At 34.1% G+C, this 26,210-nt stretch overlaps 1 protein-coding gene across 2 annotated transcripts; it reads right to left on the bottom strand.

Moving 5' to 3' along the window:
- Positions 1 to 3,450: 3,450 nt before the first annotated feature.
- On the bottom strand, positions 3,451 to 26,210 carry LOC123529148 (elastase-like). Of its 2 annotated transcripts, none has more exons than XM_045309370.2 (3): positions 26,149 to 26,210; positions 5,752 to 5,913; positions 3,451 to 5,456 (listed from the first exon to the last, which is right to left on the bottom strand). In XM_045309370.2, exons 1-3 carry the CDS (start codon positions 26,177 to 26,179, stop codon positions 3,616 to 3,618), a joined length of 2,034 nt encoding a protein of 677 aa, XP_045165305.2. In that variant the 5' UTR covers positions 26,180 to 26,210; the 3' UTR covers positions 3,451 to 3,615. The 2 variants fall into 2 exon arrangements, with proteins under 2 accessions (XP_045165305.2, XP_045165310.2); XM_045309375.2 differs by lacking the exon at positions 26,149 to 26,210 and adding an exon at positions 7,563 to 7,700.

Raw genomic sequence — 26,210 nt, forward strand, 5'->3', positions numbered from 1 at the left:
TTCTGTGTGCTTGTAGAAGAAAGGCAAAATTGCTCATTTCTGGGTAGGACTGCAACAAATGTCAGTTATGGCAATAATTTAACCAATTTTACACGAACACAGCATGAGAAAGATAGGTCTGCAGCACTTGAAAAAGAAAGGAAAATTATGCTTTTTAGCTCGACTATTCAAAGAATAGGTAGAGCTATTGGACTCCAGTTTGATATTTCTGCCCATTGTTTTCTCGTTTAGGGCCCAACCATTATTGTATCCGCTTTTCATGGAATTGCACTCTGTGCATCAATGAAGGTTCCGTGTGCACCGCCGTATGAACACATCTGCGGATGTCTCTAAATTACATTCTGGTACATGTGTAAATGCTGAGTTCTGCTCAACCCGGGGCTAGAGGGCGCGGACGGTAGCTTGCACTTCCACTACCGTCCATGAACAGGTTCAAGCAAACCGAGCCTGCAACAATTTCGTTTATGTCGTGCTGGGTGACCTGTAGTTTTCCACTATTTTATTTCATGTATGAGTCTGCGTCGGCTTCCTGATTTGGTTAAGGTTCATCAAAAGTGTTTGGAGACCATCCCTCAGGTGAATATAAATTTTGGAAATTTATATCTCACAGACCATTACCATTTATAATAAATACACTGAAATGTTCTGAGTAAGTAGGAAATACTTTAAATAATAAAAGGGAAGATTGTTTAGGAATGTATATTTTGTTTAATATCGCGTGCACTTCGGCTGTCAACGTTCTGTTTTGTAGAAAATATGTAGAATAAACTTCTTTTTCAAACGTATTTTTCTTTGTTTGTTTTGGTTGTGTGTGCTTTTATCTGGGTACTCCCAGTAATGAAATATGGTTAACTTACATATTTTCTTAAACATAGCAGTATTTTGTCATTTTGACAGCTATACTTTCACTTTCATTTCGCAATTACTGCAACGTTTTGAAATGTACATGCTTTTAACATTTTCAACACTGGGAGTACCAGGAGAAATATGTTAGACACTCAATAAGTATAGACATAATGTCAAAATATTTTTGAAAAGAAAGTTTGATATTTTCTACAATTTGACAACAGAATATGGACGAGCAAAGTACATGTGATATAAGAGAAAATTTGTTACTCCAAACATAAGAATTCTCTTGAAAGACACTTCTACATATTCTGAACAGTTTGGTATACATTTTATGAAAAACAAAGGCCTATGATGCCTAAAAACATGAAACAAAAATTCACCTGAGGGGCAGTTTCTAAACACTTTACATGAACCTTATTCAGTGATACATTGGCTTACACTGCACAGGTACCATAACTCTGGATTTAAAACGTTACACACTTGTTCACTGTGATGATCTGATATGCAGTGCTCAGGTGTCATAACTCTACTTTGCATTTTCACAAAATTATGCTATTTTTTTTCGACTAAGCAGTTGTTGGTAAAATGTTTTGTATATAAACTGGTATCTCAGTACCTTCTAATAGAATGGATTGAAACTTGCATAATTGTCCATTGTCATGAGCTGATATGCTTTGCACCTCTTCCATAAACATTTTTGCAATTTTATACAGAATGATACCCCCTTTTCGACTTTAATATTCATTCAAATGACAAGGTTGTTGAATAGTCGAGCGTTGCTGTCCTCCGACAGCTCTTGTTTTTACATTACGTTGCCTATTTTCATATCTATTTTCGACTGAAAATGCCATACCAGGTGTATATCTGCGATACTTTTCTGTTGCGATTTAGGAGTACACAAAGAGGACTTTACGACTTTCTAACGGTTGAAGATTTAAACTAACAGTCGGTATATATATGATTATTTTTGGCACATTGTTTGATTTTCATTTGACTGATAATTTGTGGGGCGATTTAGGTCAAAATCATGCGTTCCCCTTCAGGGTTATTTTACTACAGCTACAAATTCTGAAAAAAATTGTTGCAGTTTATATTTTGAAACTTTCGAATTTCATAGGTTGATGTACTCGCACCTCTCAACGTACAAGGTTGTTACTATACCTGTCCATTATTAACCTGTATCTATCCATTCTTAAAGTATCCATTATTTTAAGAATGGACAGTTACAGGTTAATAATGGACAGGTATAGTAAAATAATCGTGTGTATAGAGCGGTATTGGTACAATAACCTATATAATGGACAAAACAAACAAAGGATTACATCACAACCGTGTTTTAAGTTAGGAATTGAATACTCTTCAAAAAGGAGGTACTCTATTACACCTCTACTACCTTAAGTCTATATTTTTTACATGCTGAGCAGCAGTAAGGCAATGTTTTCACCGGAGTCAAATTGCAATCTTCTAGATGATTTTACTCCTGAAAACGGTATTTTATATTGTCGGTGCTTTCTTCATAATTTTTGGTATATATTGATTATGTTTTAGCTAACCTGAGCACGAAGTGAACTGTTTTGATCACTCACCGTCCTGTGTCGTCCTTCCGTCAGTCGTCTTTACGTCGGTCCGTGTACTGTCCGTCCGTCTGTAATTTTCTCGCAACGACATCCGAAACCATTTGGTGGCAGTTGAGAGAACTCGGCCTGAATGTTTTATGGATGGTTTTCTACCAGAGTTGTTCAACAAATTTTATTCTATTTAGAAATCTGGTTGCCATAACGGGCTTCTACTCATGAACAACTTGCTGGATTTCAAAACAAAATAATGAAGGTGGACAGATTGTAAAATCTTTGATCCTTGTATGACAATAAAATCTAACACCTTTATGTTTCAGTGATTGAGGCATTACAAAATAAACACATACATCTTTTTTTCATACATTTACGACTTGCTTTTTCCTATTCGTCGTATTTAAGGTAATGGAAAGCAAACTATTTTCGACTGTCCTGAATACCGTATAAATTTCAGTATTTTATAACAAAAACATATTTATATCGTACAGGTTTTGTTGAATTAACCAGGTTTAAACACTAATGGTAATAGGCCTGCAACTTATTCCGAGATATTGTAGTGGTATAGAATTAAGATAACGTAGCTGTATATTCTCATGTTCATAATGAATGGAAGAAATGTATTTTTGAAAGAAGAAATGAAGTTATACATGGATTTACGATGTGTATACGTTTACATGTAATTGCGTTGTTACGTTATCTGCAGTGGGCTTTGGGTGGATTATTATGAAGCTGATAATATAGGATTATCTTTAGACGTGTTTTTCCATTTATTTGATAAGAAGTGCATTTAGTGAGTTATCTTGAATAGTTAATAGTTTTTGTTAAAACGGCGAAGCAAAGGTCTTACTGAAATTTTGTTTAAAATAAACTAATATGCGTTTCTGTTTCTTCCATTGATTTTATTTGTTTCGTTATATAAATGGTCAGATCTACATTACACAAATCAAACAATGCCCAAACATTTGCTGTGATAAGGCAATGCTTTGACATACACTACCTTTTAAAACAACAACAACAAAAACAACAATAACATTAAAGTTTTTTCTTTGCAGTATTGATTGACAAAAACATAATTGTTTAGCATAGCCTAAGAAAATATTACACACTTATGAACAATGTACGACATATGTAACGAATACGGGTGTCAAGCACCCGTGGTTCATGCATCAATTTTATACTAACTATATCGTTTTCAGAAGCCTAACTCGATTCCACAGTCCCTGCTGTACATCCATGTTCCCATATAATCCGTGGTAAAGTTCTGCTGGCAAGTGTAACCGACCGTAAGATCAACCATGTACTCTTCATTTAGGTAGACAGGACCGGTTGAATTGAACGAGGTATGATTGTAGACCTCAGGCAGTATTAAAGTGTCGTTTGTCACTGACAATTTGAAGAAATATTCTTGGTCAGCAGCATCTGGTACCACAACATGGTTGATACCTTCAGCAACCACAACAGCACTTTCACATTCATCGTCGGAGAGTTCCCAGCCGTTTGTCATGACGGTAATGAGGATTTCCGCACCACTGTATATGTTGATATCTCTCTTTTCCGCACTTGTTGTAACATCAACAATCACAGAATCGGCCCATTCTGGTGTCTCCATTTTGAAAACTGGATTAACAGTACCGCTGACTAAAACGCCCCTCTGCGTGTCATTGTTGTTCAACCCGAACACGTGGTTATCGACGTCGCAGTCTTCAATCCCAACGTCTTTGAAGGCCATCCTAAATGGAGCAGTGTCATGCCCAAGATCAAGTGCTGCTTTGAGAGTGCCACATGAACAGTCGTAAAATGATGCCGTGCTGTGCCAATACATTCTGTTAGCGTGGAGAAATACAGTTGCTGCGTCTCGAATAGACATTCCCGCATCCTTTGTAAGGACCCACCAAATTCGTCGATAAACACCACTACTAAAATGAGGATCTTCATGCTCGTTCATATCGTCAACATGACCAATAGACCTATTGTCATTTTCGGGTCTCTCGAATTCTCGCATGTAGGGTAAATCTTTCATTATGGAATAACCAGTGACATAATCGGAATTTAGTAGATAGTCCTCTGCAGCTTCACCCATAATATCGGAAAATGCTTCATTTATTCCACCTGGTTCACCTCTGTATTCAAGATTAGATCCTTGTTCTGTCACGCCATGACCTACCTCGTGACTCACAACATCTAAAGACGTAAGCGGATACATCATAAATCCACCATCACCAAAGGTTGTATTTTCACCGTTCCAGAATGCATTTTGAAACATGTCTCCAAAATGAACTCTGAGGACAACCCTACTTTTCAGAGCAGTAGACCCAAACCATTCTTCAAACATCTTGCCAACGACTGTCCCGTAGAAGAAAGCATCAATTGCCGGCGAATAAGCACCGTTCACTTCATCACCATACCCCATTTCACATGGAAAACTAGCGGTTTCAGTGATGGTCTCATTAAAAGAGTTCTGCATATCCACAACACGGACATACTTGTTTTCTAGATAACAAGTGCCGTTGTCGATGGTAGGACTGAGGCAATGAGGCATATCACCATATGTAATTCGCCCTTCCTTGACATTTCCACCCCAGGCTTTATAGTTTCTCGTACAACATGGATATGTGTTGAGACCTTGCCAATGCTCTAACATGTCTCCACTGTTAGCATCAATAATGGAGAAAGGACGTTTAACACCGTCTACTAGATAGCTGACAATATTGGCTAATCTTGCTTTATCCTTCTTGTCAATGTACACTGTCCTGCTGTACTTTTCATTAACAACATCTTCTATATCATCACCCTCGGCTTCAACAGCTATAAGAAGGGTTTCTCTGTCAGTGAGTTTTGCTTTTGTATCTGACAAGTCTTCGTCTATGTTTTGTATCAGAGTTCCTGAAGCATCGCCAGTTAACTGCCCACCTTTGGTTTTACGAACAGTCACGACTGCATCATAAACTGGTATACCTTTGTAAGTTTCTTCAAGACGTTCCACTGTCGTTCCAACAACATCGTTTGTTTCCAAAACATCAATGAGAGATTCACCTTTAAAAATACATTGATAGTATTAAAGACTTTATCAATACATAATCGTTTGAATTACGGTTTCTTGCAAGCCGTGGGTCTTTGGCCATTTTTCTCTTGATACATGTTTCCTTGCCATTATCAACTGTGATGAATACATTTGATTCATTGAGGACATTTATGAATGTTGGGGTATCGTCGAAATAAATTCGTGATTCGTGTTTTGACATGTGAATGGGACGCTTAACTTGAGACGGTCCCGTCATTGTTTCATAGTACAATAAAAAATGATGTCATTAAAGTAAGAACTACATACCTTCAGAGAGCTGAAATAGCTCTGTTGTGTCTAGCGGAGTTTCGTCTCGTCTTTGCAGAACCTCTTCCTGGCTCCTACGTCTTTTCATAGTCTCTCTTGCCCTAAGGTGTGCGTCTACACGTTTTGCAGCCCATGTCCCAGCAATTAACTGAACCGTGATTACTTTTTAAGCAAAAGAAAATATATTATAGTATATTCAAAACTAGTAAAGCTAATTTTTTGAATGAGCTATTTTTGTGTGAAGTAAACATTTTTTTCTCGATAAAATATGTACAAATGTACTACTAACATATGTCCTAAAGAAAATACATTAATGAATATACCTGTACAAAATTCTTACATTTTTGACTGGAGCTTCCTGGAGCAATTGAAATGATGAACAAATTTCTTATTGCCCGCGCCATGAGAAAAACAACGTAATGCGTTTGCAACCAGCATGGATTCGCGCAGTCTGGTCAGGATCTATACTGTTTGCTTTCAAATTCTTTTGCAATGAAAGAAATCATGACAAGACTGCGCGGATTCGTATGCTGTTCTGGATCCTTGCTGGTCGCAAACGCACTATGTTGGTTTTCTTTTGGTGCGGCTCAATTATATTTTTTCTTATAAATAGTTCTTATCGATTTTCACTTTTTTCCCCCTTTCGATTTAAGGTAAGAAATGTGTAAATGAACAGATTTTATGTTCTACCATGATGTATACGAGAGGCTGTAAAAACGTGAGTTTTCACATTTAGTGACATTTTAAGTTTGGTCACGACCTTCATTCAAAGCAGACATTTTCATCTAACTTTTTAACAAGTTTTAGTAACTATAATATTTTATCAGTATATAGAAAACAGACATCTCCTTTGTCAACTGTGATGTTCTTGAAAGAACTTAACGTAAAAATGTTATCTATAATGTTAAACAATATCTATAATAATTTTTTAATGGATCGGAAGAAAAACTTTAATTTAAAATATTAAGTAATAAGCATACGGGAAATATCTAAACATCCGTGAACATTTAGTTGTTCTCACATTGTTTCGCGTCAAAGGGAACAGACCACTATCAATAATAAAATATACGTTGCAATCTCATTTATTTGAAATTAGTTCATCCTTTCAAATTAGATATATGAACCATAAGTATGGCACTAATAGTTTAGAAAATATTTACTATTACCTATGTAAAACATTAGAGTAGTGCATGAAATCACAAATGAGCCGTGCCATGGGAAAACCAACATAGTGGGTTTGCGACCAGCATGGATCCAGACCAGCCTGCGCATCCGCGCAGTCTGGTCAGGATCCATGCTGTTCGCTAACAGTTTCTCTAATTGCAATAGGCTTTGAAAGCGAACAGCATGGATCCTGACCAGACTGCGCGGATGCGCAGGCTGGTCTGGGTCCATGCTGGTCGCAAACCCACTATGTTGGTTTTCACATGGCACGGCTCAAATAGATGTTAACGACAAAAAAATACAAATATTTCAAAAAATACTTTCTGTAAGTCAAAGATTAATTATCTCAAATGAAACATCCTTTACTAATTTGATGTCGTTTATTTTCGCAAAAATACGAAGTTAATGTTAACTTGAAAAAATACTTTTCTAAGATATAAATAGAATAATTAACCTTCTAATTTTGCTTGTTCATTCAAATGCCATAAAAATTATTAATGTGTTCAGCTATTTTGTCTCATCTATTTTTACTGAAGTTTCCATTTTTACATGATTTTAACAGGATGTATTTAAACGATATTGTTTAAAATATAAATAGCATACATAAATCGAATAGAAAATCACATAACTCATTAAAAACTACTTACATGCAAGGATTAAACTTTTAGAAGCCATCGTTCCAGACTGATTCAAGAATGCCAGGACTTTAGTGTTATATATGGCGTTTGTGACATTTGTAACTAATCTAATGTGTTAATTGTCAACACGATTTATTTCGATAATATCTATAATTGTTTTATTTTGTTCCAGAAAACCGTGTAATCTTGGTAATGAAATATTTAATTGCAACATTTTACGGTAATAAGCTTGAATAAGTTCTGACCTTCAATCCTTGTTTTATGTTTGATTTTACGGGATCATAGAAGGGGAGGGGAATTTTATAAGAACCAGTAAAAGGACAGCCAATGAAAACATATGTTAGACTAATATTATACACATATTGTATGTTGAATAGGTGCGGTTTCTTAACTCTACATATGCATTTATTTCAGTCTGCGCCACCTAACTGAAAAAAATCGTCGGCTATATTTTTTTCTGTTAACATGTTTGCATTGGCATAAAGGATTGAGTAAGAAGCTTTAAGCTTATGTTGGAACTCCATCCCTAGACAGACAGGACTGTAATCACTGCGGTTACAAACTGTATATGTTAACTCTTACCATGCAAATATTTGTCAAGAACAACTGTGTAAAAATAGAAAATACTACCATGGAAAAAAACTCTTTCGAATTATATATGATTTCACTGTTTACATGAAACTGTTTACATTTGGAAAATGCAACCATATAGATGATTGATAATCCATCGCATGTTGTTCAGTTTTGGTGATAAAACAATAAATAAGGTATCAGAAATCGGAAACTGGCATTTCAATAGCAGCTTTTTATATTAGTGAAAGTATTTGCATATTTATGAATATTTATGAGAAGTGACAAAGATTTTTGAAAAAGTAACATTTTGTAAGTTTTAAAGCAATTGTAATGTACTGATAAATCTAGTCTTAAAGTTCCTCAGTATTATCGAAAATAATATCGGGGCCTCCGTGGCCGAGTGGTTAAGTCACTGAGTGTGAATTACTTGCCCCTCACCGATGAAGGTTCGAGCTTTACTAGAGGCGGTGAATTCTACATGTGAGGAAGCCGTCCATCTAGCTTACAAAAGGTCTTTGGTTTACTACCTAGATGTCCGCCCGTGATGAAATAACGCATGGAGGGTCACATAGGGGTCTTCCTCCGCCATCAAAGCTGGAAAGTCGCCACATGACCTATAAATGTGTCACTGCGACGTTAAACCCAGCAAAAAACAAGAAGTATCTTTAAAAAAGATACACGGCCGCATAGCCAATGCACACTTTAAGCTACGAAACGCGCATGCACTCTGCACTTACTTACTTTTAAAACGATCGGGTATGTATAAGCAAAACAAAACGTAGCTTTAAAGTAAAATTTTCATGTTTTTTTTTATGTAGAACATATTTTACAAAACAAATTTTACATATTTATATATTTATATGCAACTGATGGTGTAACGTCATTTTCCCAGAAAACATAGAATAAATCCTGGATTCGGCGTCATTTTATGGATTAATGGCAACCTGTGAGTAAATTTTATCACAATGGAACTGTCACTATCTTTCTTAAGTTAAAAAATGATATTAAAAGATCTTACACGTATAATAATTCTAAATAATGTCTTAAAATTAGCGTGAAATGTACGGTTCACTTTAATCATGGTCAAATATCTCAAAAATAAGCACATGGACCTATACATTTTATTTCATCCCATTATATCCCATATGTTTATTTACAACTGTGAGAAGTTTCATCAAAATATACATTGCAGAAAAATTTCTATTTGCGAAAATGTTATGAAAGTTATTGTTTTCCAATAAGCCACCATTATGAAAAATTTGGACCTCACGCAAGTTTTCATAATCAGTTTTGCAAAAAATCAAGCAATCGACCCTATCATTTTTATTTGCTGTATTTTCTGAGTATATTCTGAAGTTTTGAAAATTCAAAGTTTAATCAAATTTTACATATAGAAAAAAGTTCGACTCCAACGTGCAGAGCTTCCTTGAGAAAATATTATCCATTCCATTCAAAACCTGTGGAATTTTTCATCCACCAGTCAAAATGTACAGTTTTAATCAGCTGTTGAATGATCTTCACCCCAGATATTTACAGGAAGTAAAAGGTGAAATCAGTACGGGCCTATGGCCGGAATAAGATTTTGATACTCTTAAAGAAAATAGTTCACTCGAAATAAGGTATCTATAATATTTTTACAGATTTTATTATGTTTAGTTCATTTGCATAAAATGAACTAATGCTAAAACCAACATTTTAGGAAGAATATGTATCACTTAAACTGAATAACATACATGATAAAATAAAATGAGATCAATAAACTAGTGATTTTATATGAAAATATATTGTAAGTACTTGTTTGAAAGAAGGAATATATATTATGTAACATATTTAACACGTTTCTTAAGTTTCTTGATTTATTGTATCGCATTTGTAGAAACTAGTCTAGGATATTCAACTGTCACGTTTTGATTGCTCTAACGGGACATTGTAAGGCAGTGAGATGTTTTCCTTAACGGTACGTTAGGATACGTCACCACTGTATGTGGTTGAAATTACAAATATGTAGGCAGACATTCGAAATTATTGCCATCAGTAATACGGTATTACTGATTAATTTAAACTTTAATTTATCAAGTCTAAGATCTTCTTATTTGTTTTGTCAGCCAAGAAATCTTCTGAAATATTCATTACACATTCTGTGTTCCTGTTTCATTATGAATTAATATAACTCTATCAGTTTCTTAATTATGTTGTTCTATATATATATATATTGTTTTGACTATATATTTTTGTGTAAGTTTGTTATGTATTTATCCATGCACACATTCATGAACTGATATAGCCTTACAATTTGAGTGGCTGTCTTGTTTGAGCACGTGTTTTCCTAATGAGTATCAATCTTTGTTTTCTGTGATCGTAAAGTGTATCTATGCAGTCGTTCATGTGAGTAATACAGAATTGTGTTTTTTAATTTCTGAAACATATGCATTATAATGACATATGTATGCGCTCATTAATAGAATATTTACTGTTGAAAAGCTACAGTAAGATCTTTAGATTTAAGATATGAGAAGTGGGCCGGTAGTCTAGTGGTAACATGCTTGGCTGTCAATCCAGAGGTCCTGGGTTCGAATCCCGGTCCAGGCACTGGAAACTTCTGAGACGCTCTTGAGTGTCTCCCACCTAACTTAGAGGCCTATACTGGTTCTTCCCAGGAAAGACGGCTTCGCGTGTATCGGTGCTATACACCGGGCACGTTAAAGAACCAGACTGTCTATTCGCAAAGAGGTAGGCTAAGTTAGCCGGACAAGTCTGTATCTTAAAAGTTCGCTCTTTCTGTTCTGGGGGCTTTGTCTCACTCTGTCCCTCTGGTCAGATCGCTCTGTGTCTGTACTAGTAGAGGCTGAATTTCGCGCCCTGTGTGGCTGCGTTTACTATATGTAAAGCGCCTTTGAACGTGTTTATCATGAAAAGGGCGCTATATAAATCTGGTTTAATAATAATAATGATAATAATAATAATACATGTCAACTTGATGGATATAAAATGAGAAACTAACAGAAATGAGTTTTATAACATTTAGAAATATCGTAAAACATCCCAAATATCATTTGAAATATTTCAAACATACAGTTAATCACTACACTGTACTACGACAGTATGTGTTAAAAGTACATATTTTAATAAAATTTGCACAGTACTTAAACTAATATATCATAGTACTTAAAATAATAAATCATAAATCTTTTTAAATATTTTAGAATGGTATGACTTACATTAAAACATTAATATTAAGATACATACTAAATACTATTCAAAATTCTAGGAAGAAACTGAGTGTATTCTGAACGACGCTGAGAGTTGCTGAAAACATTTTGTCCTAGAAATGACCGATAACTTGTTAAAAATCTTAATCTAAAATCATGACGAAACTTCTGAGACAATTGAACGGCTTACTATCTGAGACAACGTTGTTACAGAGATCACATTCTGCAACATCTTTTCAATTTGTCACACGTAGAAACTGTAACAAGAGACTTTACCAAGTATCCTAACATCAGCAACCCGTGTAATTGGTGGAGGTAAATCCATGCTTGTTATCATTTTACCTTTTTCGAATAACATTTGATTACAATTTGATGGTGAAGCATTTTGTTTCATTTTATTGAAAACGCTTTCAAGTCTTCTGCTACAGTTTAGACTTTTGACAAAGAAAGGTCCGTCCTTAGTGCATCTCATAATGTTTAGTACGTCTAGGAATATTAGACTACTTCACACTATTTAGTCAGTGACTGCACATTTCGAAATATAAAAAAGAGTTTAGTATATTCTGTCAGGTTTTTAATGTTTCAAAATGACTGTAATAGTTTTCTTCATTTCATATCCATCAAGTTAACATATATTTCTTATATCCTGTTTTGCTATTACCGATTATATCACAGTTTTGACAACCTAGCTAAATTCTTAAATTATTACTTTAAATACCTGTATACAGTAAATGTATGTTTTTTTTGTTTGTTAGTTCTGGTGCAGCATCACTTTGCCACCACTTATAACGACGGGCAGTTATTCTAGCCAGTGTCCCTTAATTCTGTTCCAGTACTTATCTGTTCTCCGCAAGTAACTGCCAACCTCTCGTCTAGGTATCTGACTGAAAACCCCATATTCCATTGACATATGCTCTTCTTATTTATCTTACGGAGTTGGCTTTCTTTGTAACTAACCTGTTTCTGAATTTCAAAAATAGAAGAAAAAAAGAAAGAAAAATAACACCCTTCTTTACAAAACAAATGCTTCATTACTCACATGAATGACTTTATATATACGTCCTCTTTATGATCAAATGACTAATGTAAAATGTAGAATGTAAACAGAGATTGATAGTTTTGTGTTTTTCTACAATTTTTTTTCTAACAATTTAAAGTGACACAGTATTGTACAATTCAGAAAATTTCTTAGTTAACAGTGGAAAAATGTCTTAAAATATATTTCTTACAGTTGAAATAAATATGTTGCTAATTGTGGTTTCAACGTTTTCTTACGTATCTTTTAAATAGAATCCACGGTAAAATACGTCACGGAAAATATTTTACCATCTTACAAGTATGGAAACTTATTGTACTCGTAGATTACAATATAAAGTAATATTAATTATGTTTCTTGAATATCATCTAAGTGATTGATACAATAAACAAGGTTATTAATATACTAACGTAATACGTATAGTTTATGTAATATATCTTTTCTTCTTCTCTATATTTTCAAACAATTTACAATTGATAACAATCGATTATATCATTATATGCAGCTTCAATATATATGTGAATTATGTGAATTAGACGATGTACTACGTACAAGTCTGAATAAAATATCTGTTCTGTTCTTTTCTGTTCTGTTCTGTTCAACGGTAACTTGTTTCTGGGACTTTGATTGTGGCACTGTTTCCTTTTTATGCAAATCAAAGGCTAAACTGATCTTTCTTTAAAACTGAAGTTCGGTCATGAACATTAGATATCAGATTTTGTTTCTAAACTATCTTAAAAATGCCAAATCAAGAAAAATAAAAGATTCCCACGTCGAGAATCGAGCCCGGGCCGCCTTGGCAATAAGAACCTCTCAACGGAGAATTATGTGCGTTAATGTGTTGAATATAGATATTTTTGATTAAAGCAGTTTTCCTCGAGAAATCGTTACAAACGCTTTTTCTATTTTCATTGTAAATATATTAAAAACAACTTATTCTCATGTGTTTCCATTACATATAGTTTGATTAAAGCATACTTAAGTTATATAGCATTAATTTCCTGATACCTATTGTTTTTGTTGCCGTTCAGTCACGAAGTCAGTGCCTTTCAGTAATCATAGCTAGCATGGAGTAACTTTATACATTCAGGGTAACATAATGCAATTTCAGAAACTACTGAGGTTCTTTATAACAAGATTGAAGCTGTTTGATGTATTATCACCTATATGATTGTTATTTAAAAAAAAAATGAACGATAGCCGTGGAAACAGTGAAATCATGTATAATTCAAAAGACGTTTTTCATGGGAACAGCTTTTAAGAACTTTTACACAGTTGTTCCTGCCAAAGAATTTAGTACAGCCTTTGAAAATCTGTGTAGGGGTGGCAGACCTGGGGTCAATTACTTTATAATGTAATTAATTGAATTACAATTACATTGAGAAATGTCCAATTAAATTACAATTAACATTACATGAAATTGAACAATTTAATTAATTAAATTACAATTACATTACAACTTGTAAGTAATTACATTCAATTACAACATCAAATACGGTGCTTCTTACATGAACACTGTAGCAAAGTTCTTTACTTTGTACATATATACATGATAATTCACCTGTAAACTGATTTCAATTATTTCAAAATTGAATTTAAGCTCAAAATAAAATCTGTCTTTGCGGGAGAACATCACTCAGTCTTTAATATTATTGCAAAAGGAGCTAAAAATCAGCCCAAAATAATAGTTACTACATTGTCAAGCAGAATTCTGTTAGAGAAGATGCATGTAAAGTCAGGTATTTCTCTGAGGTCTGAATTTCTCTGAAGTGTACAGGATCATAGTTCCGCAATATGTTTCAAATTTAACTAGTATAGTTCAGTATTTAATCATTTACATTTTAAACATATATTTAAAGTATTTATCCTTGACACTACCTGTTATCCAAAGGACCACATTGAAAATAAATTGTAAAACATTCATGAGCCGTCCTAGAATAACTGTGTCACTAAAACTGTAGAATACTCATAATGTCTACAATGTTAACCATATTTTTATCTTGTTTAGAGCTGTGGTGTCAAACGCTATGTTGTTTGTATCATTTAATACAACAAATTTTATCACAGATAAAAATTGATTAAACTAAATGCTAAGCATTTTAATTTCTGCTCCGATAAAAATCTAAATAGTAATGATGCAAATAACAAATTATAATTTGATCATTTTCTCTTAAAACATAGTGACAAACATCATCAAAGATTACCAGTTGGTTCTAATAAAACAATTATATCAGAACAAAGGAGCTATGTCCAAGGGATTACACCTACCATAATATTCTGTTGTTATTTTTCACAGCTATGAAATACAAATTCGCATGTTAAAGTGAAGTGTCACTGGTAATAAACATATATATATATATACTATTTGTTCCACAAACTGGATTAGCATGTGCCATGTAATTGGAAAGTAATTGAAATGTAATTGTCAATTACACCATCAAACTGCTCTGTAATTAAAAAAAAAATTCCTGTTACATGTTATTGAAGAATGGCCCAATTACATTCAGTTACTTAAGAAATGTAATTTAATTGCAATTAATTACAATTACATTTTTAATTACCCCGGGTCTGAGGGGTGGGTAGGGATGCATGAAAGCCGACGTTAATACAACGTAAGTTTGGAATCGAAATAGATTATTATTGACTTCGTATGCACCTTTACATGCCTGAGCATCAGGTTTTCATTGTGCTTTTACTTACATACATAGATCCACACATACATTTTACAGAAATCCGTAAGACAAATTTACAAAGTATCAACTGAAGTGTTGACAAGTTACTGAACCGGAACAATTGATTGCATTTAGCTTTTGCACATTTATCTTTGTTTTGAAATTAACTGTGATGACAAATGGTGTATTCGCAACGCCAAATTTACTTTACATTATATTACTGTCAAGTGATAGCGATGGTGCTTAAAATTTTAAACTATGAAAAACGATTAAACAGTTACAAAGCAGGTTGATTATGATATATAACATATGAGACCGAGAATAATACTATTTCTAACACGATCCGATTCACTTTCCTATTAAACAAAAAAAGACAGAAAACAGTGAATTATTATACAACAAATCACTGTTCTGACGTCACAATTATTACGTCATGGCGTCAAACGGCATAGCGGCGCGCTGGAAAAGAAACCGATTGAAAACGGGCAAATATTTAATGAATGTCGTCAAGGATGTACTTAAAACTCCTTGGTAACGTGTTAGAATCGAAATAATATATCTCATTTAGTGATTTGCTCTTGAATAAATCATTGTTTGTCGTTCAGATGCATATTATTATATCACTCGGGCTGCGCCCTCGTGATATAATTCCTTCGCATCTGAACTCCAAACAATGATTTATTCAACGACAAATCTCTGGATGAGATATATTATTTCTTAAATAATAAATTTTAGATACTTCCTATTTAATTTTCATGTAGCCACCTTTGCAGATAGTCCTACCTATCAAGCCATTCATAAGTATTTAATTCCCAATTGTAACTGGATATTTGCGGGAAGAACTTATCTCAATGCAAAAAAAAAAATATCAGGTACATGCATATTCATGATATTGTTTCACAACAGAAAATGTTTCGGGTCAAATAAAATAAATTCATATCCATTATTTACGCTGAAATCTAACTATAATATAACACATCATACAATATTACACATCATACATAGGGTAAAATGGGGTAACTGGGACACTTGAAGAAACACTGTTGAGTAATATTTTAGAAAGACAAAATATATACTTGATTTATTGATATTTCAGTATGCGCAACCTATATAATATATGACGAATATAAACTTTTACAAATACCTGATTACCTGTGATTAACTATAAATTAATTAAACATTGGTCAAGTGGGGTAACTTGGGACATTTTAGTTTTATTAGAATTTATGTATATTACAGTCGCATTTATGACAAATGAAACCATTCATGTCCACAGATCAAAAACGAATTCTAAACTAAAAATATAGCTCCGTATTACAGTGAAACACCGCTCGCTCGAGCATCGATGACTCGAGCACCCGGGCTCGCTCGAGCAATTCATGTGGTCCCGGCCGATTTCCTTCTATTTTCTATGTGATATTACCATGGCTGGGTCGAGCATCGATAACTCGATCGCTCGAGCATGACACCTGGTCCCTGTGTATTAATTTACTCTTTGTTGCTTCTGGCTAACTCGAGCAAAGGTGTCAAAATTTTTCACACCTTCGGCGGTCAGAATGCATCGGTTAATTAAACATTTTCACACACCGTGAGAATTGCGTAGTCTATTCCCAGACTATCTTAAATGTTTGTTTGTCGGTATATTTTATATTAAGATGAGATTAATTATTGATAAAAGCTTAAAGAAAAGTTTTATTGATCAAATATTGATCAATTACTGTTAACTTAAAGCATCTTTTCTGCGGGATCGAGATCTTAGTAATTTAATCAGCAGTTGTTTGCATGCAAATGAAGGAAATAATATAGCCGTTTCATAAAATTGAGACGATAATTATGATATGCACTTGTTGATGAATAAAAATTAAAAAAAAATCTTAGTTGTTTCTTCGCATGTGCCATTTACAAATTACATATTGAAACGTTTATCAATAGATAACGTTTGTAATACGTTTGTTTTCGAAAATGTCACAAGTATGTTAATATTACGCATCACCGTTTACTCAGCAAACGGTTCCGATGACCGTAAAACAAACTTTAGTTTTCTTCGTATGTTGGTCAATGTTTGGGTCGCTCGAAACCATGGATAACTCGAGCATTTTGCTCATCCCCTTGCGACCTCGAGCGAGCGGTGTTTTACTGTAATTACAATTTATGACTGTTTTGTAAAACAAGGATGCATAAAGAAATCAATATGTCCAAGTTTTGCCTAAATTATGTCATTATTTGTTTCAATATATGCTTATTATATAAATCGTTTAAAATAGAAAAATGTTATAAGTGTAAATAACTATGTATGAATTAAACATAAACTTGACATAATCCATTATGTACTTATATATGTGATTTTTGCACTTGAAACTGATCAAAATTTTAAACAGTCTTAAAACATAGATTTTATCAAATATTAACGGGACAATTAAAATGTGTGTCTTTTTTCACAAAGAAATAAGGACATTAACTAGCTTTTTGCATACAGGAAGACTTGGGGAGGAGGGGATGAAATGTGAGGGGAATGAAGGCAGGGTTAAGGAGATCTAGACGGACACATGGGCATACGCTCTCGGAAACTATTGGCAACTGTACCTAAAATGTGTTGTCTGGCCAATATTTGGTGTTTGCTTTAGCCTGAATATTTGACACAACGTCATCTTTTAAAGGAGTATTTAACTAAAAGAACTACTATGTTGGCTTGACAGTCAGTTGGTTCCTGCGCTTCACCTAGTATAAATACTACTTATTAATATAAGATTTGCCGACAGTTTCTTTAAACATGAAAGAAATATCAGTATTAGCCTATTAGACTATCAAAAATTCTAAACTCACCAGATTTTACGCGGAATGAGTGGGAGGGGCTCACGGAACGATCTCCCTTTAAATAAACGTATGTGACTAAACAGTGACTTAGATCATGTAAACTTGGTATCGGGTAGAAAATTCAGTAGTTGCACCAGAGTTAAGCTAATATATATTAGTACCACGCCTGTGAACTAGTGGTATACTTACAAAATATCAGAGTTTCGTCATTACTAGACTTTCTTTCCTATTTTCATTTCAGTTGTGGAAAAAGATTAAAAATTGACAATTTATAGTGGTTATGTCCAGTTATGTACAACATTTTATGTACTGTACATTGGAGCATATCCCCATTTTCTTCCAGCATCCAGTTTGTTCAAAAATAAAGTCATGGAGAACTTTGTTCTTAACGACAGTGTCCAACTTGCCCCAATACATTAGGGTAAATGGGACACTTTTGAAAAGGAACGTTCAAAAATAAAGTATGTTGTAATTTCTCAAAAACAAATCCCATTGTATGAAATAGTAATGTGATACCTACAGTTTTGCAACTCTTCCCATAACTGAAGGTATCAACACATACTAATATAAATATTTTGTACATGCCATATTTCACAAACAAGCACCTGTTTTATAACGTCGTTGTCTGACGTCAACGCAACGGTTCATGACAGGCCACTTTATTATTCAAAATGAAAGTCAAAAAAACAAAGTCATTATACTTTTTTATAGAATTTAAAAAAAAATAATGCCATGTCCTTGATTTGCAATGATACATAATACGCTTCAATATTTCAAACAAGTTAAATGCGATATTTTGTGTATACGAGAACCAGCTTCTTGCGTCAAAATTGACGTCACATTTATGATCAAGCCGTTACGGTACCGAAATTAAATATCTTTAAGATCTTATTGATATACCGACCACATATAAGCAAATACATCTATAAAGTCAGACGACTATTTCTACTGTGCGTTTCACTAGACAGGAACATAACGAGAATATTTTAATGCACCATCTGAAAAAAAAGGGCATAATTATTTACAGCGTGTAATTTTATATTTTCTTATTTTTATTTAATTAGTAATACTCTCAACATATGTCTAAGAAAATCGATTCTTAAAATATTTTCCAATCCATCGGCAGAAAAGTTTTGTCATATTAGGCTTTAACACTGAATGTCCTTTTTCAACATATGATCTTAATTAGGGAACGTAACCAATATTTACCCCAATTTACTGAAAAGTGTAAAGTGTCCCAGTTTCCCCATTGTCCCAGTTACCCCATTTTACCCTAAAAGTAAAAAAAAAATCAGTATTCAAAATGAAAATTGACATTACAATAAATTGACTTATCTCTAAGTTTTTAACCATAAAATTACTTCGTTGTTCCTTTGCAGGTGTATAGGTAAATGTAAGATGTTTTTTTTTGTTTGAATTACTCGCACAGACAAATTCTCTCTTAGGATGTTTTTCTTTTTGTTTGCGTTACTCGCACAGACAGTGTTTTCTCTCTGAGGTAGTCACGCATGCCGTGCTTTCTGTTTAGTAGCTCACGCAGACATTTTTTCTGAGATACTCGCGCAGGCAATGTTTTCTATCTAACTTACTTACGCATGCAAAGTATACTGTTAGAGTTACTCACACAGCCAGTTATTAACGCAGGCAATGTTTTTTTTTTTCTGAGTAACTAACTCAATCATTGTTTATTTATTAGAATATTATAGAACAGACGTATGTATTTGGTTAAAGCCTTAAAAATAAACGCTGAGTCAGATAAATCAGTCCATAGAAACATGTATGCTATGTGTGTCATATGGTAGCTTGATTACAAAGTAGATAATTGGCGTGTTTGGAAATTGCCACTGATTGCTTAATTGAATCGCAATTACACATAGCCACAGCGACGTTTAATGTAAGTAATTAATTGTATTGACATTTAAGTTGCCAATTTTTACATGTCGTTCCCTATAATCATAGCTTTAGGAATTTATCCGCCAGATATCTAGAGGGACATACCATTGCTCAGTCCCTGTGCAAATCCCGGTAGTATTTAACTGTGTCTTTTTCCATCATGAAATAAGTCGCTATATTACCTTAGCTGTTGGTCGGACTTAAAAACAAATATAAAATAAAAAATAATATACATGTTGAACAGCAGTATCGAAGTCTAATGGCCATATTTAAAGACCAGCCACAATCTAGTGACCTAACTTTTCCTCCCACATGAACTTCGTGAAAATCATACTGATAATACCAGTATGATACGGCTATACTACAAGATGACAGATGGTCAATATAGGCCCTTCCTGAATTACACAAATTCACCTGCAAAGTTATTCAATTAATCTCTTTTAGTTTAGTTCTAAACTCATAGATAAATAATTACCTTACACTGTAGAAATAAAGTGTGGTCTAAACTCGACTTAATACACCAAGTACTGTGCATACTGCTACCTTAGCTCAATGAAATGTTTGGGCATTACACACATTATCTTGGCCTGATATATATCACTGTCTTTTTTCTTTTTTATTCAAAACCTGTATAATGACTATCATGGAAATACAAAAGAATACAGTCACATAGTTGCGCGTCTTTAAGATGACATTTTGACAGGATGCAAAGATTTCTTTAGCTGAAATGACATTTAAAGCATGTAACCTTCAGAACCAAAATATTTAGTTAACCAGAAATAAAATCGAAGAACTAAATCTCGTGTTCGCTTTCTATGAAAATAAGACGATTTCTGAAGTAAACATGGGAACGGAGCGGATATAGTTTGCTTTGACGTTTGAGAGTTAAAATTACAGACTCATGCCGATTAGGGAAAGCAGCATGATTCACTTTGCCTTATCTGGGTAATAACCACCAACGTATTGAATAACATTACCTAAATAACGGATTGTTCCATTACTGAAAGTACAAAAGCACCGCTGACCTCAAAACCAAACTTTACATTTAAATCTGCTGTGTGAAGCAATCAAGTCGAAAGGCTTTAGGCCAAATATTAAGAAGTTAGCCTTGATTTCATAAAAATGGCATGTCCTTATATACATGTATATAAAAAGTAATGTTTTATATATTTGGTACAGATAATGTTTACAAAACTCTCATGTTATACCCGACTATACACATATGTTTGGACAAACGGCGTCGGAAATGTGAGCTAAGAAACGAACTCATATGTGTTTCTGTATCATCCATTGTTTTGATTTACTTCTGAATGTGAATGATAGAAATCTTCAAAATCATACCCATGTCACATTTCAACAGTCATTCTGCCTGAAGTAACCATTAAAATACGTTGAAACCAGTTGTTATGATAAGGCAATGTTCACTGTATTTTAATGTAAAAGTTAGTCTTAAGTCAAGAGTTTTTGCATGTTCAGATTACGATGTTCTTAATGCACCAAGAGCAATACGAACACTTTGATTACATTTGTAAGTAACATAGGAAAAGTGGAAACTCCACTGGTCGTTGAACAGGACAAGAACGAAAATATTGCAGGCTCAGTTTGATTGAGCCTATTCATGGACGGTAATTGATAACACCATTCACGCCCTCTAGTCCCTTAACATTTACACATGCTACATGTACGAAAAAAAAAAACAATTTAGAGACATCCGCAGATGTGTTCATACGGCAGTGCACATGGAACCTTCAATGATACACTAGCGTGTAATTCTTGAAAAGCTACGTATGGTTCCCAGTTAAAATAACTGGTTTGTCCTAGACGAAAAAACAATGGACAGAAGTAACACACCCTATTACCTGATGTCCACCACGCCGAGGGATGCGGCTGCCACAGAGGTCAGAAATCAATAACAATGAGTAGTGGTGTTAGTCTTTTGAGCTGTATTTTTTTCATTTCGACTTTCCATGAAAATATTCTGGTGCAAGCATACGTGTAAATGCCTTAACATATTATATAATTAATCCTGGTCGCCAACTTTGCGAAATAAAGAAGTATTCAGCTGTTTAAATTGGACGTTTATTAAAATTGATGCGAAAATCATATTCAACGGCCCAATTCGAAGTGTTTACAAAATATTTTGATCGAATTTACCTCACACGTCAAACGACCAATCATCTGGGGATAATCCTGGCAAGTTTCAAGTCTGTCCGTACGTCTATACCGACGTTATGACCCTCCAAAGGGACCCGGGTACAGTCACATATGATAAACTTTACCGCAGAGGGCATTTTTAAATGATGCCCATCCCACCGAGGAGTCAAAATATAGGATACCGTTTACGGCAGAGGGGAATTTGGTGTAAAAACGTCTATTTTGGCTGTTTGTTTCGCTTTTAAGTCTTGGGAGGTCATGGAATCATTTGCAGTATGCATTGTTTATATACTTATGTTTAATAATTGGCGATTTTCAATGGCGAACACCGCTGTAACACAGTGTTAATCAGTCTAGATTGTATTTCTATCTATCTCCGACATTGCATACTATCTGCTACATGTATAGATTGGTTCTCCTGCTGTAAATGTTTATTTTGTAAATTCATTTTTTTTTCAATTTCTTTTATGATGAAATATACAGAATTAATGATATCTTAAGTCATGATACTTGCGTTCTTGCAGGATTCAGTGTTGAAGTTAAGGTTAATATTAGATATTAAATCGTTTTGCATTTATTATATACAGCTTTCATTTAAATACACATCAGATCATATAGTTAAACACAGTTTGTCGAATAGTATATTTAAGCATATATATTTGAAATGCATGAGAATTGTTTAAAAAAAGCTAAGACACTGATTTGCAGCTTACGCTAGAGTGATTGGCCATTTAAGTACATGGAACTGGAATAAGATGAAAACATTTGGAATGCTGGATATAGGACAGAAAATATATACCGACGTGATTCCAAATGAAGGTGAAATATTCACAGCGTGTGGGCATGTATCGAAGTTACAGGGCAAAATATCAAAATTGAATACATCTTTAAAGTTTTCAAAGAGCTCGATCAGAATAAAATCTTCATTTCAGATAGTAACTCGGTAATAACAGATGGTTTAGTTATTTCCATTTGCATTTTGATAGATCTCTCTTGACATGACAGTTAACTAAATGGTTAATCACTCCAGTGTTAACTTCAAAATCATTGTTACAGTAATAACATATGTATGCCTTCATATTTGGTTCTGAAAATGAATACAAAATAAATTGTTTAGAACATTTCTGTAAACGATTAATGACAGTTTTATTTAGAACGATCACTAGACTCAGTATGCCACTGACAACAAATATATTTAAATTTTCTAGCCTAACGGATCTTTTATGTAGAACTATGTTACTATCAGTAGCCTCTTAGTATGAAAGCTTGATAATGCAAAACAGTTTGATATTTAATATTAACCTATATTCAACACTGAAACCAGCAAGAACGCAAGTACCAGGACTTAGGATTTCATTGCTGGCAGCAAATGTCTGTATATTATGATAAAAAAGAAACAAAAATGATTTTACAAAACGAAGACTTTCAGTGGTAAAACAACTCTATACATGTACAGTATCAGATTGTATGCAATGTATATACAATCTAGACTGATTGCAAAACGATTTATCATTTAATATAAGCCGTAAATTCAACACTGAATCCAGCAAGAACGCAAGTACCGATACCATCAGGACTTACGATATCATTATTTCTGTATATTTCATTATAAAAGAAATTGAAACAAAATTGAGTTTACAAAACGAAGACGTATAGTAGCAAAACAACGTCGGAGATAGATAGAAGTTCAATCTAGACTGATTAATACTGTGTTACAGCGGTGTCCGCCATTGAAATTCGCCCATTATTAAACATAAGTATAAACAATGCATACTGCAAATAATTCCATGACCTCCCAGGTCTCAAAAGCAAAACAAACAGCCAAAATAGACATTTTTACACAAAATTTCCCTCTGTCGTAAACGATATCCTATATTTTGACTCCTCGGCGGGATGGGCATCATTTAAAAATGCCCTCTGCGGTAAAGTTTATCATATGTGACTGTACCCGGGCCCCTTCGGAGGGTCATAACGTCGGTGTAGACGTACGGACAGACTTGAAAGTTACCAGGAGTATCCCCAGATGATTGGTCGTTTGACGTGTGAGGTAAACCCGATCAAATTTTTTGTAAACACTTCGAATTGGGCCGTTGAATATGATTTTCGCATCAATTTTAATAAACGTCCAATTTAAACAGCTGAATACTTCTTTATTTCGCAAAGTTGGCGACCAGGATTAATCATATAATATGTTGAGGCATTTACACATACGCCTGCACCAGAATATCTTCATGGAAAGTCGAAATGAAAAAATACAGCGCAAAAAACTAACACCACTATTCACCGTTATTGATTTCCTACCTCTGTGGCAGCCGCGTCCCTCGGCGTGGTGGACATCAGGTAATAGGGTGTGAGTAAACAAACTGGATTTAAAAAGGAGATTTGAGGTTATGGAGACTGCATATCACAGGAACTTCTAAAAGACAAAATAAAAAAGCAGGCACCAATACCTAAAGCTACGAAAGCGGGAATATTGGAATCACCCAGGCCGAAATGTTTAAGACTTTCTTGCCAAATTATAACAATACAACCGTCAACTAGATTTAATCTAATCAAAGTTCCATAGAATCTTAATAATTTTTCATTGTATTTTAATGTAAAATATTTAGTCCTAAGCCAAGAGTTTTTGCCTCGGTTGAGAATATTGTTGCATTAGTTGGCAAACGTAATTCCTATCGATGATTGTGGCTGACGGCAGCGCAGCCTCTCTATATGTTGTCCTTCTAAATCATTATAAGTCGATTTTATTTAATTACATTTCAGGTTTTGTTTCAGTCATTTTCAGAGCAGTTTTACATCAAAACAGAAAGAGTGGGGTAGGGTCCACAGTGGTGCATCTGGAATTGAATTTTCTTTTGATTTTTTGATTTAAAAGTCATTTCAAGGGTAAAATATTTTAATGTGAAAACCAGACAATTTGATTTGTTTTGATTTTGATAAGAATCAAACAACTCGGTGCTTGTAGCTGGCCTCAAAGCATATTGCAACGATAGTTTTTCTGAGCGCGAGTAGAGAGAGAGAGAGGGAGAGAGAGAGAAAGAGAGAAAGAGAGAGTTTGCTCCCATATAACTTTCAATTGGCGATGTACTTAATGCACCCAGAGCAATTCTTACTGGTATCTAACATTTGTAAGTAAGACTTTCTTGCAAAGCCATAACAATACAATCGTCAACTAGATCTTATCTAATCAAAGATCATAGAGTCTTAATAAAACTTTGCAGTTGGCTCCCCAATTCAGACTCAATGACTTCAACCATTTGGCTTTCAGGTAGTACATATGGGGTATAAAAGAAATATGTATTTTGAAAATAATACCCAGACAGTTTTCTTCGTCGACAGTGGGTATTTTGTACAGTTTAGAAAATTCTCAGGGTTACAATAATGTTTCAATAATAGACAGTGGGCGCATTGACTTTTTGGTTCGCTGTGTTTCGGCGTTCGATTCTACGCATATCTAAAACGCCATCGAAAACACATAAACAGAACCTTGAGTAGGGTCAGAAAGGGTAGAACCAATATGTTTATTAAAATTCCGATCATTGCGATATAAATATTGGGAAAGACCTTTTAATCCTTATTCGTTAAGGCCATTCATAATAACATATTTTCATGTTGTATAGCAAGCCTTTTCTAGATCAAAAAAGGTAAAAGATGTTTCTTTGTGACAGATATATCACAAATAAAATTTTCAAGTCGAGCAAGATGATTGTTTGTGAAAACCGCCTTGAAATTTTGTAATTAATATTACAAATCATAACCTAAACTTTTCAACCTAGAATTACGTTTAGATACGTAAAAACTATGAAAGCAAATCCTTTTTGTTTTCTGTTCAACTGTCTTGTGAGCCTTTGCGCTTGGTTCTTAACTGATTGTAGGTTTCTTTAGCAGGTCGTGTATTAAGGGATTAATATACGGCTTCGTTGTGCCTTCTTGTCATAATGGCTGTGAAATTTTGCCCAAGGGCCATTGTGAAAGAAGGTGTGCCATTATGGCTGGAATGCACAACCAGGCGTTTAATGCCCATTTTATTATATACACTCGATTCATATTTATATTGGTGTTTTCATGTTACATATTTTTTAATACTTACTAAACAGTATAGCCATACCTGCTTTGAATTGTGCCGTATTATTACTTAAGTACTGCCTTTTAAATGTTTTCCTTTTTTCCAAGATATTGTCTAAATTGTAAACTGCAAACATGGATCGAATAGAAAATCATAAAAATCATGAAAACATACTTACATGCAAGAATCAAGCCTTTAAAAGCCACCATTCCTAACTGTGCGAAGCTTGCAAGGACTGCA

The sequence above is a fragment of the Mercenaria mercenaria genome, chromosome 1 (assembly GCF_021730395.1).
Source record: "Mercenaria mercenaria strain notata chromosome 1, MADL_Memer_1, whole genome shotgun sequence".
NCBI lineage: Eukaryota > Metazoa > Mollusca > Bivalvia > Venerida > Veneridae > Mercenaria > Mercenaria mercenaria.